This window comes from Oncorhynchus tshawytscha, linkage group LG30 (genome assembly GCF_018296145.1).
Source record: "Oncorhynchus tshawytscha isolate Ot180627B linkage group LG30, Otsh_v2.0, whole genome shotgun sequence".
In the NCBI taxonomy this organism is placed as follows: Eukaryota; Metazoa; Chordata; class Actinopteri; order Salmoniformes; family Salmonidae; genus Oncorhynchus; species Oncorhynchus tshawytscha.
In genome coordinates this window covers 2,767,625-2,779,502 of record NC_056458.1, presented here as the reverse complement: position 1 = coordinate 2,779,502, position 11,878 = coordinate 2,767,625, and the positions used below count along the sequence as shown (strand labels likewise).

At 43.7% G+C, this 11,878-nt stretch overlaps 1 protein-coding gene across 1 annotated transcript in view; it reads right to left on the bottom strand.

Moving 5' to 3' along the window:
- Positions 1-1,617: 1,617 nt before the first annotated feature.
- Positions 1,618-11,878, bottom strand: part of LOC112229000 (ubiquitin-associated and SH3 domain-containing protein B) — a 60,589-nt gene continuing 50,328 nt past the window's right edge. Inside the window, exons 5-13 of the mRNA XM_024394850.2 lie at positions 8,352-8,521; positions 7,918-8,126; positions 7,560-7,704; positions 7,212-7,329; positions 6,868-7,083; positions 6,575-6,719; positions 4,515-4,621; positions 2,502-2,611; positions 1,618-2,285 (exon numbers count right to left, since the gene is read on the bottom strand). Coding sequence (XP_024250618.1) covers positions 2,148-2,285; positions 2,502-2,611; positions 4,515-4,621; positions 6,575-6,719; positions 6,868-7,083; positions 7,212-7,329; positions 7,560-7,704; positions 7,918-8,126; positions 8,352-8,521 — 1,358 coding nt within the window. The 3' untranslated portion in view covers positions 1,618-2,147. The remainder of the gene's footprint in view (positions 2,286-2,501; positions 2,612-4,514; positions 4,622-6,574; positions 6,720-6,867; positions 7,084-7,211; positions 7,330-7,559; positions 7,705-7,917; positions 8,127-8,351; positions 8,522-11,878) is intronic.

Sequence of the window (11,878 nt, the reverse complement as noted above, 5' to 3'; positions counted from 1 at the left end):
GATTTGTGCTTTTCGAGGAGGGTTTATGCAGCGGGTGAAATGACTGAGTACATTGAACGTCACATTTTCAGAGCCATGGAAGATTCTAGCAGACAAGGGGTTTCTTGTGCAGGTCTCTTCTCGTCACAGTGTATGAGAAAGCAGCCATGTTTTTTTTGTTTTAAAAGGTGGCACCAAAGCGTTGGCTGGGTAGAGACCCCAGGCAGCACTGTCTGAAACATCCCCTTCTCATGACACGACCCAACCTAAGTTTGTTAGCCATCAACAACGGCTCAGAAATATGACACGTTTTCATGAAGCGCTCTCCCCATTCAGTGAGGCATAGGGAAGGGAGGGGAAAGGGCAACTTGGAGATTTTGCTGCCCTGCTCCTGTCCTTTGTGCTCTGGCCAATACACACACCTCCGCATTCACAAATAGTACATTAAAGCATACATCTTCAATACGTATCAATATACACTACCGTTCAAAATATACCATAATATCAAATTGATCAGAAATACAGTGTAGACATTGTTAATGTGTTAAATGACTATTGTCTCAACGTCAACAGTGAAGAGGCGACTCCGGGATGCTGGCCTTCCAGGCAGAGTTGCAAAGAAAAGGCCATATCTCAGACTGGACAATCAAAATAAATGCTTAAGACGGGGCAAAAGAACACAGACACTGGACAGAGGAACTCTGCCTTAGAAGGCTAGCATCCCGGAGTCGCCTCTTCCCTGTTGACATTGAGACTGGTGTTTTGCGGGTACCATTTAATGAAGCTGCCAGTTGAGGACTTGTGAGGCGTCTGTTTCTCAAACTAGAAACTCTAATATACTTGTCATCTTGCTCAGTTGTACACCGGGACCTCCCACTCCTCTTTCTATTCTGGTTAGCGCCAGTTGGTGAGGTTCTGTGAAGGGAGCAGTACACAGCATTGTACGAGATCTTCAGTTTCTTGTCAATTTCTCGCATGGAATAGCCTTCATTTCTCAGAACAAGAATAGACTGACGAGTTTCAGAAGAAAGTTATTTGTTTCAGGCCATTTTGAGCCTGTAATCAAACCCACAAATACTGATGCTCCAGATACTCATCTAGTCAAAAGGCGGCCAGTTTTATTGCTTCTTTAATCAGAACAGTGTTCAGCTGTGCTAACATAATTGCAAAAGGGTTTTCTAATGATCAATTAGCCTTTTAAAATGCTAAACTTGGATTAGCTAACACAACGTGCCATTGGAACACAGGAGTGATGGTTGCTGATAATGGGCCTCTGTATGCCTATGTAGATATTCCATTAAAGAAATCTGCCGTTTCCAGCTACAATAGTCATTTACAACATTAACAAGGTCCACACTGTATTTCTGATCAATCTGATGTTATTTTAATGTGGGAAAAAAATGTGCTTTTCTTTCAAAAACACCTACATTTCTAAGTGACCCCAAACTTTAGAACGGTAGTGTTTATATATCTCAATGCTGCAATATACACTGATTGTACAACATATTAGGAACACCTGCTCTTTCCATTTTCCATGACAAACTTGACCAGGTGAATCCAGGTGAAAGCTATGATCCTTTATTGATGACACCTGTTAAAGAAGGATTTTTAAGCCTTGAGACATGGATTATGTATGTGTGCCATTCAGAGGGTGAATGGGCAAGACAAAATATTGAAGTGCCTTTGAACGAGGTATGGTAGCAAGTGCCAGGCGCACCGGTTTGAGTGTGTAAAGAACTGCAACGCTGCTGGATTTTTCATGCTCAATAGTTTGCCGTGTGTATCAACAATTGGTCCACCAGCCAAAGAACATCCAGCCAACTTGAAAACTGTGGGAAGCATAGGAATCAACATGGGCAGCATCCCTGTGGAACGCTTTCAATATCCACGCCCCAAGGAATTGAGGCTGTTCAACTCAATATTAGGAAGGCATTCCTAATGTTTTGTACCCTCAGTGTATATAGACTCATTCAATGAGTGTGTTTACACAGCATATGCGATGGAAGGCGGGGCATTTTTGGTCTGGTTTTGATAGCGGTGTGTGTGTGTGTGTGTTTACCGCGCTAGTTAGATAGCAGAGGAAATGTTTGCTTTGCGTTGGCTGCATCCGTCTTAGCTCAGCAGTGTCTCTCTCGGCTGCTGGGAGGTGGGGACGGGGCAGGAATTCCTCAGTCCTGCTGTAGCGTCTCCCTCCAATTGAAGCTGTGATTGGGCCCGTGGGTTAATGGAAGGATGGGCGGGTCCACCAGCTGCCATACCCCTGTCTCCCCCATCTCCTCAGCCGCACAGAAACCTAGGTAAGGAATCTATACAGGGAGAGAAGGAGAGATGGATGCGTATTGAGGGACAAACTGGTGTCATTAGAGAAGTGTGCGGGGGGGTGGGGGGGGGCAGAGGCAGAGAGAGAAAGGAGGCAGAGAGAAAGGGATAAAGAGGGAGAAAACGAGATACATTAGAAGGGAGAGAGCAAAAGAAAGTAAGAGATAGCAGATCAAGAGATGTCCTAAAGAAAGCATGCTGACCTTCCTGACCACTTGTACAAAGTCCTTGGCGTTCTGTGGGCTGAGGCCCTGCATCTGGCGAGTACATGCCTCCAGGGAGGAAGCATGGGCCACGATCAGCACAGTGTTTCCTGTGTGAGACCAGAGGTTACATACATTTACATTTTTTGTCATTTAGCAGACATTCTTATCCAGAGCGACGTACAAGAGCAATTTGGGTTAAGTGCCTTGCTCAAGGGCACATCAACAGGTTTTTCTCCTAGTCGGCTCGCGGATTCAAACCTTTCAGTTATTGGTCCAACACTCTTAACTGCTAGGCTACCTACCACACATAACATGACTTACTTACAGTACATATCTACTTATACATGCTAACTCACAAATACCATCACTTAAAGTACATGGACCAGTGGAGGCTTCTCAGAAGAGGGAGGGGAGGACCATCCTAATCAGTGAATTTCAGAAATAGATACAATTATATTCACTTCACCAAGTACCTGATTAAAACACACTGTTTTGCAATGAAGGTCTATAGTCTCAACAGCACCCTCTAGGGTAGCACCATGGTGTAGCCGGACGACAGCTATTTTCCATCCTCCTCTGGCTAAATTTATTTCAATACAAAACCTAGGAGGCTCGTGCTCCTCAACCCCTTCCATAGACCTACATGGTAATCATGATGACTTTCGGCGCACGTCCTCCAACCAATCAAAGCTTTTGCAGTATGAACTGACATGTTGGATCATATGGAAGTTTCTACTGTCTTCTTCTTTGAGACAAAATCAATTCAGAATGATTTGATAGCTTCCATCGCATAATCCATTAAAAGTGAGATTAAAAGAAAGGTTGACGCAGAGCATATTGGCACATGGCAAATCAGCTGTCGCTCGCAGTTGTTAGCTGTGAATACAAATAGCCAATACAATTACATTACAAAAGCGCCATCATAGGTTTGTGCAACAAGTTTCTCCATGAAGTTAAACTCTGATTTTGTTCATTCTGAGGTGTCCAAACTGCGGCTCATTTGACACAAAAGTACCCCAAGAAATGTTCCTGAATAAAGCCCTGATCATCCACATACCCGACTATAACTAACAACTGCGAGCGACAGCTGATGTCTGTGGTTCCATCCATTTGCCATGTGACAAAATGCGCCGTCAACCTCTTAAATGGATGGAAGCTATCAAATCATTCTGAATTGATTTCGGCATCAAAGAGAAAGACAGTAGAAACTTCCATATGCTCAGCAAGTAAAGCATCGTCACTTGTTGCCCAAACCTAGGATGGCGCTTATGTAATGGAATGTATTGGCTATTTGTATTCACAGCCTGGTCCCCTCCTGTTCCCTGATTAAGAGGGGATGACCACTCCGCTACCAGTGTCAACTCTCTTCTGACATGAACTGAAGCCATGTCTCATGGATGCACTGACTGTTTCCTGTCCAAGCATTGTGAGTAGGCCTGTCAATTTTCTCTCATTACTGTATGTAGAGTCAATCACATTCACAAACACAATCACATTATTACACATCAATGTGATTTTAATCCTTGCTTGGACTAACTCATTCTTAGCTATTTTGTACTGCACTGAAGCCTTTGAACACACCCTCATACCCACATTCACTCCTTTCCCAATACTGTAAGTGGCCCTCTCATTCCCATAATATTTCATTATAAATGTCTTCATTACATGTATTAGGTTAAAATCATTTTTGAAACACACCGTCTTCTTCGTGTGGTCTGTGACTATACCGTGGTTCTCTTATACTCCTCCATTTTTGAAGTTACCAGCCTCCATTGAGCAACTCAAGAGTTTAGGAGTCAATCAGAACTTTCGAGGGGATCATCCCGAGCGATTAGTTGCACAGATTTGCTAATCTTGACCACATCATGAGTAGTTGTTTAGGATGCAGGATGATTTGTAGATCAGGGATTCTGCACAGAGCCTTGCTCAGGCCCATCCTCTGGAACACTCTGAATATGTAGCATAGTGTTACTTCACAGTGACTGTCTAGTCTGCTTTGGTCCATCTTACCCAGGTTTTTGCACTCTGTCAGAATCTCCCTGGTGACCTGGAAGCTCCGGCTGATGTAGGCGTCATAGGACTCTGACACGCCAAGCTTGCTGATGGGAATATGAGGTCTGGAGGAGAAGGAGAGAAGAATTTGTTAGTTACACTGAGCCCTGTCCTCTGTAAGCTCAGTTAGTAGAGCATGACGCTTGCAACGCCAGGATAGTGGGTTAGATTCCCGGGACCATCGTACGTAAAATGTATGCAAGCATGACTATGTCACTTTGGATAAAAGCATTTGCTAAATTGAAAATCCTTATAATGACACTGTATAACATTTTTATTGCTGGCTATTTTCTGTTTACAATGTATTTTCACCTGACTGCAACACTTACCAAAGAGCTGCAGTTAGTTTCAGAATGGGTAGCAAGAAATTAGTTAGTCCTAAATATTTCCAAAACTAAAGGCATTGTATTTGGGACAAATAATTCACTAAACCCTGTATCTCAACATCTCGTAATGAATAATGTGGAAATTGAGCAAGTTGAGGTGCTTGGTGTAACCCTGGGTTGTAAAATGGTCAAAACATATTGATACAACAGAAGCTATGATGGGGAGAAGTCTGTCCATAATGAAGCACTACTCTGCCTTCTTAACAACACCATCAACAAGGCAGGTCCTACAGGCCCTGGTTTTGTTGTACCTGGACTACTGTTCAGTACTGTGGTCAGGTGCCACAAAGGGGGACTTGGGAAAATTGCAGTTGGCTCAGAACATGGCGGCACTGCTGGCCCGTAAAAGTACATGGAGAGCTAACATTAATGACGTGCATGTCAATCTCTCTTGGCTCAAAGTGTTTTGTTTTTGTAAGAGATTGACAAGCTGAATGTTCCGAGCTGTCTGTTTAAAATTCTAGCATACAGCTCGGACACCCACGCATACCACACAAGACATGCCACCAGAGGTCTCTTCACAGTCCCCAAGTCCAGAACCGAATATGGATGGCGCAGGGTACTACATAGAGCCATGACTACATGGAACTCTATTCCACATCAGGAAACTGATGCAAGCAGTAGAATCAGATATAATAAGCAGGTGAAAACACACACAAAGGTAGACACATGCATACGCACACATTGTGTGTATGGTAGTATTACATTTTTTGGGGGTTGTGGATATGTGGTGGTGAAGGGTTGTTACAGTGAGGGAAAAAAGTATTTGATCCCCTGCTGATTTTCTACATTTTCCCACTGACAAAGAAATGATCAGTCTATAATTGTAATGGTAGGTTTATTTGAACAGTGAGAGACAGAATAACAACAACAAAAATCCAGAAAAAAACGCATGTCAAAAATGTTAGAAATTGATTTGCATTTTAATGAGGGAAATAAGTATTTGACCCCCTCTTAATCAGAAAGATTTCTGGCTCCCAGGTGTCTTTTATACAGGTAACAAGGTGAGATTAGGAGCACACTCTTAAAGGGAGTGCTCCTAATCTCAGTTTGTTACCTGTATAAACGACACCTGTCCACAGAAGCAATCGATCAGATTCCAAACTCTCCACCATGGCCAAGACCAAAGAGCTCTCCAAGGATGTCAGGGACAAGATTGTAGACCTACACAAGGCTGGAATCGGCTACAAGACCATCGCCAAGCAGCTTGGTGAGAAGGTGACAACAGTTGGTGTGATTATTCAGAAATGGAAGAAACACAAAAGAACTGTCAATCTCAGACTGATCATTTCTTTGTCAGTGGGCAAACATGAAAAATCAGCAGGGGATCAAATACTTTTCCCCCCTCACTGTATATGATGTACTATTTTACATGGCCTTTAGATTGCAGGCCTGCGTAAGAGTAAAGCAAAAAAACTGGTTAGGAACTGCTCTGAATCAGCCGTTATGGGGAGCCTAGCTGTGTGGAGAAGGCACTCTGTGTTTCCTTAAGTGTCCTTGCATCAACAACCTTTGAAATGTTTGAATCCTTTATGATGCCATGTTATTTGTGGATTCAAATAAAGTATTTCAGGTGTGTGTGTGTATGTATGTAAGTTCTGAGGTACTGTATTCAAACTAGGTGTACTGTACCTGTAGGTTGTGTCCACACTCAGGCTAGCAGCAGCCATGTCAGTGGGAGGAATCCAGGCTGGGAGAGAGGTGCCAGACACCCACTTGGTCCACTCAAACAGACCAGGCTCTATACGGATCTTAGTCTTCCCCTCCTGCTGCAGGCCTGTGGAATAGAATAGAATCAAGTAGAATGGAATAGAATAAAACGGAATGGAATACAATAGAATAGTTTATTGTAATCCGAGGAGGAAATTCTTTGTTCATCAGGCTGATGATTGTGGTGGATGGTGATGATATTGATCAGGACATACCTCTGAGGATGTTGTGGGCAGTCTGGACACAGCGCAGCGAGGGAGAACAGTAGACAAAATCTATCACCGCTTGGCTCTCCAACAGGGCTTCACCCACAAGGCGGGCCTGAGTGGAGCCGAATACTGTGATTGGACAGTCTTTGTCGTAGTCTCGGAAGCCTCCACTTCTCGTTGGCAAACTAGACGGCATGTTGAGGTTGGAGCGAACATATCGGCCTAGAGTTATGAACGTAAAATAGGAGGTAGACTGATTATCATAATACAGTATGTACATTAGTACTACAGTAAAGCATATGTACTATTCAATCCAATACTTTTCCCCCTATATCCGATCTCCTACTGACCTTTAGCATCAAAGCACTGAGTGATCCAGTGTTTCCCAAACACTACATCCATCCTCTCACCATGGCGACACACAAACAGACTCCTCTTGGGAAGACATGACTGAGTGGGCCTCAGCATCTGGAGAACACAGTTTCATTACACACCGTTCATACATACTGTTAATAGCCATTATTAAGTACTATTATTCAATCATGTCTGTGCATAAACATTTGAATTCTTATTCCAAGTAGAATAAGAAAGGTTGTACAGCCTTTAGTAAAAAAATGTATTGTGAAAAAAATAATATATATAGATATATCAAAAATGTGTTAAATTTTGTGGCAAATCATTCAGTGTAACACGACTACCTGGACAGGTGGACAGAGGACAGTGAGGCTGGATGGATCTCCAGGGTCGTCAAGAAAACTTCCGTCCAGCTGTCCATCAAATAACAGGCCGCCCACTGCACCCCCAGTGTTGGACGGGGATGCTGGGTTGCTGAAAGAGTGAGATCTGGGGAACAGATATACAGAATCAGGAAATTAACTTGAACCTAAACCATATCAAAAGTAACAACGCTCTTTTAAAATCGCTACGTTTTGGAGCAGCAAAACAGCAAGCAGATAGGAAAGGGGACAACTCTACTGCATTAAAAACTCACTTATTTACAGAATCACAGCCATAGCAAATCTCTACCCATTGAGTATGAAGCCTTCCTCTACTTACCCATGGAAGACCCAGGTGTCACACTCATCTGCCCGCCTGACATAGTTCTCAGGCAGCAGTCCAGGTAGCCCAGTGCCCAGAGAGGTGCCATAGACCCAGCCCTCGCTGGCACTACCCTGTTCCACGGGGGTCATGAAGATAAAGTCGCCAGGCGCCAGCTCTAGCTCGTCCTCATTCTGGGGCACGTATGGGTACATCACACGCAGCGTCTGGGGGGGGATTAGAGGTCAGGTTTCAAACAGGTCACCAATCAGAGAGCAGGGGTCAAATCTAAATTGCATTTAAAAATACACTTTACAGTAAAACAATACGACAATACAGTGAAACAATACAGCTAGACTAAAGTAAGAGAGATATATAAAAAGGAAAACAGGAGATCAGTAATAAAGACAAAAAAGAGAGATGAGTAAGGCAGATTGGGGGGGCTGGTGTACCTCGTGATTGGCAAATCGGATGTCCCGGGAGAAGAGCACGGCCAGCCAATCGCAGCCCAGCGACACGTCCACTCCCTTGGCCAGCTTCTCCAAGGCAGCCAGGTGATTGGTCTGGAAGTGGTAGGCCAGGGTCACATGGAGCTGCTTCTTATGGGGCTCCACGTGCACATCTGAGTTACGGAGGGAGAGAAACAGGAGCATTATAGACACCATTTATATATTTACAGCTATATGGTAATTTATTTTTGAAAGTTTGATAATTGGAGAGAGACAGAAACATCTGAGCACAAAGGAGGAGCATTAAAGACACTGTTGCTGCAATGCTCTCATTTGCCATTTTTCTTTTTCATTCGTTATAAAACACAACAGAGACAGAGGCGTGTGAGCACAGACATGTGAGCACAGAGGAACAGACACACACTACGTTACAGGCACTATTATTGCTGGCATTGTCCATTTCTTTCTCATTCATTGCACCACAACACTGTACAGAGACACACAGAAGTATTCCATGCATTATTACTGCTATAATGCGGTTATTGCCCATTTATTGTAATCCAGAACAATACATGTTTACGATGGACTGAATGAATGTATTCTCCACTTCAGCCTCTGGTAGGAGCGCAGAGTGGAGAATACATTCATTCAGTCTATCGTACACACTGAGGCAGAGGAACACAGTTCCCACCCGTCTGTATGACTGCAGTGGCTACAAAAGAGGGATGAATGTACGAAGCATGAAACGTTATTGCTTTCATTCTTAATATGTTGATTGCTATTTTAACAATGGGTGGATCTAATCCTGAATGCTGATTGGTTAAAACAGCATTCCAGCTGGTGTCTATTGCACAAGTTACCAACATCTATGGCGTTAAAATGGCTATTTACTCTGTTCCATCTGACTGCGCAATCCACTGTCTCATTTGCTCAGCCAGGGCAATTTAAAAACTTGATCTCCACTATAAAAAGCATCGAGACATCTCCCATTTATCTCCCATTTCTTTTAGACTAACATTTTGTTTTCAACAGTGGAGATTTGAATAAACCTTGCGGTCTGTCTGATATTTGCAACATTGTTTCAATATTCAAATTCGATCTCCAGCTGTCCCATAATAATGAACGGGTCGGGAGTCGGGACAAGAGACATGCAGGCAGCTTTTATCAGCCAGTCAAAATCATGAATCAGCATAATTTTTATGGATATACAGTACCAGTCGAAAGTTTGGATACACCTACTCATTCAAGGGTTTTTCTTTATTTTGATTATTTTCTATATTATACAATAATAGTGAAGACAGAACTATGAAAGAACACATATGTAATCATGTAGTAACCTAAAAAGTGTTCAACAAATCAAAATATATTTTATGCATTTAAATTAACAGGTGTGCTTTGTCAAAAGTTAATTTGTAGAATTTATTTCCTTCTTCCTTGAGCCAATCAGTTCTGTTGTGACAAGGTAGGGCTGGTATACAGAAAATATCCCTATTTGGTAAAAGACCAAGTCCATATTATGGCGAGAACAGCTCAAATAAGCAAAGAGAAACAACAGTCCATCATTACTTTAAGACATGAAGGTCAGTCAATGCGGAACATTTCAAGAACTTCAAGTGCAGTTGCAAAAACCATCAAGCGATATGAGGCTCTCATGGGGACCGCCACAGAAAAGGAAGACCCAGAGTAACCTCTGCTGCAGAGGATAAGTTCCAACCTCAGAAATGAGTTACCAGCCTCAGAAATGAGCAATTAACTGCACCTCAGATTGCAGCCCAAATAAATGCTTCAGAGTTCAATTAACAGACATCTCAACAACAACTGTTCAGAGGAGTCTGCATGAATCAGGCATTCATGGTCGAATTGCTGCAAAGAAACCACTACTAAAGGACACCAATAATAAAAAGAGACTTGATTGGGCCAAGAAACACGATCAATGGATATTAGACTGGTGGAAATTCAAAGGACTCATCTGAGTCACTGGCTTACAGGTGCTCTTCCATGCCATCCCTAGGAGGGGTGCGTCACTTGAGTGGGTTGAGTCACTGACGTGATCTTCCTGTCCGGGTTGGCACCCCCCCCCCCGTGCCGTGGGAGATCTTTGTGGGCTATACTCAGCCTTGTCTCAGGATGGTAAGTTGGCGGTTGGATATATCCTGTGTGGGTGGGTGGGGTTATATCCTGCGTGTTTGGCCCTCTCTGGGGGTATCGTCGGATGGGGCCACAGTCTCCCCCGACCCCTCCTGTCTCAGCCTCCAGTATTCATGCTGCAATAGTTTGTGTGTCAGTCTGTTATATCTGGAGTACTTCTCCTGTCTTATCCGGTGTCCTGTGTGAATTTAAGTATGCTCTCTCTAATTCTCTTCTTTTTTTTTCTCTCTCTCTCGGAGGACATGTAGTCCCGAGGCATGGTCCTAAGGCTCCAGGCCTGATGACTCCTTGCTGTCCCTTGTCCACCTGGTCGCGCTGCTGCTCCAGTTTCAACTGTTCTGCCTGCGGCTATGGAACCCTGACCTGTTCACCGGACGTGCTACCTGTCCTAGACCTGCTGCTCTACCTGCGGTAGAGATACTCTGAATGATCGGCTATGAAAAGCCAACTGACATTTACTCCTGAGGTGCTGACTTGTTGCACCCTCTACAACCACTGTGATTATTATTTGACCCTGCTGGTCATCTATGAACATTTGAACATCTTGGCCATGTTCTGTTATAATCGCCACCCGGCACAGCCAGAAGAGGACTGGCCACACCTCATAGCCTGGTTCCTCTCTGGGTTTCTTCCTAGGTTCTGGCCTTTCTAGGGAGTTTTTCCTAGCCACCGTGCTTCTACACCTGCATTGCTTGATGTTTGGGGTTTTAGGCTGTGTTTCTGTACAGAACTTTGTGACATCAGCTGATGTAAGAAGGGCTTTATAAATACATTTGATTGAGGAGTCCAAATTTAAGATTTTGGTTCCAACCGTCGTGTCTTCGTGAGACAGTAGGTAAACGGATGATCTCCGCATGTGTGATTCCCACCGTGAAGCATGGAGGAGGATGTGTGATGTTGCTTTGCTGGTGACACAGTCTGTGATTTATTTAGAATTCAAGGCACACTTAACCAGCATGGCTACCACAGCATTCTGCAGCGATACGCCATCCCATCGGGTTTGCGCTTAGTGGGACTATCCATTTGTTTTTCAACAGGACAATGACCCAACACACCTCCAGGCTCTGTAAGGGCTATTTGACCAAGAAGGAGAGTGATGCAGTGCTGCATCAGATGACCTGGCCTCCACAATCACCTGACCTCAACCCGATTGTGATGGTTTGGGATGAGTTAGACCGCAGAGTGAAGGAAAAGCAGCCAACAAGTGCTCAGCACATGTGGGAACTCCTTCAATACTGTTGGAAAAGCATTCCAGATGAAACTGGCTAATGCCAAGTGTGTGCAAAGCTGCAATCAAGCCAAAGGGTGGCTACTTTGAAGAATCTAAAATATTGATTTGTTTAACACTTTTTGGATTACCACATGATTCCATATGCGTTATT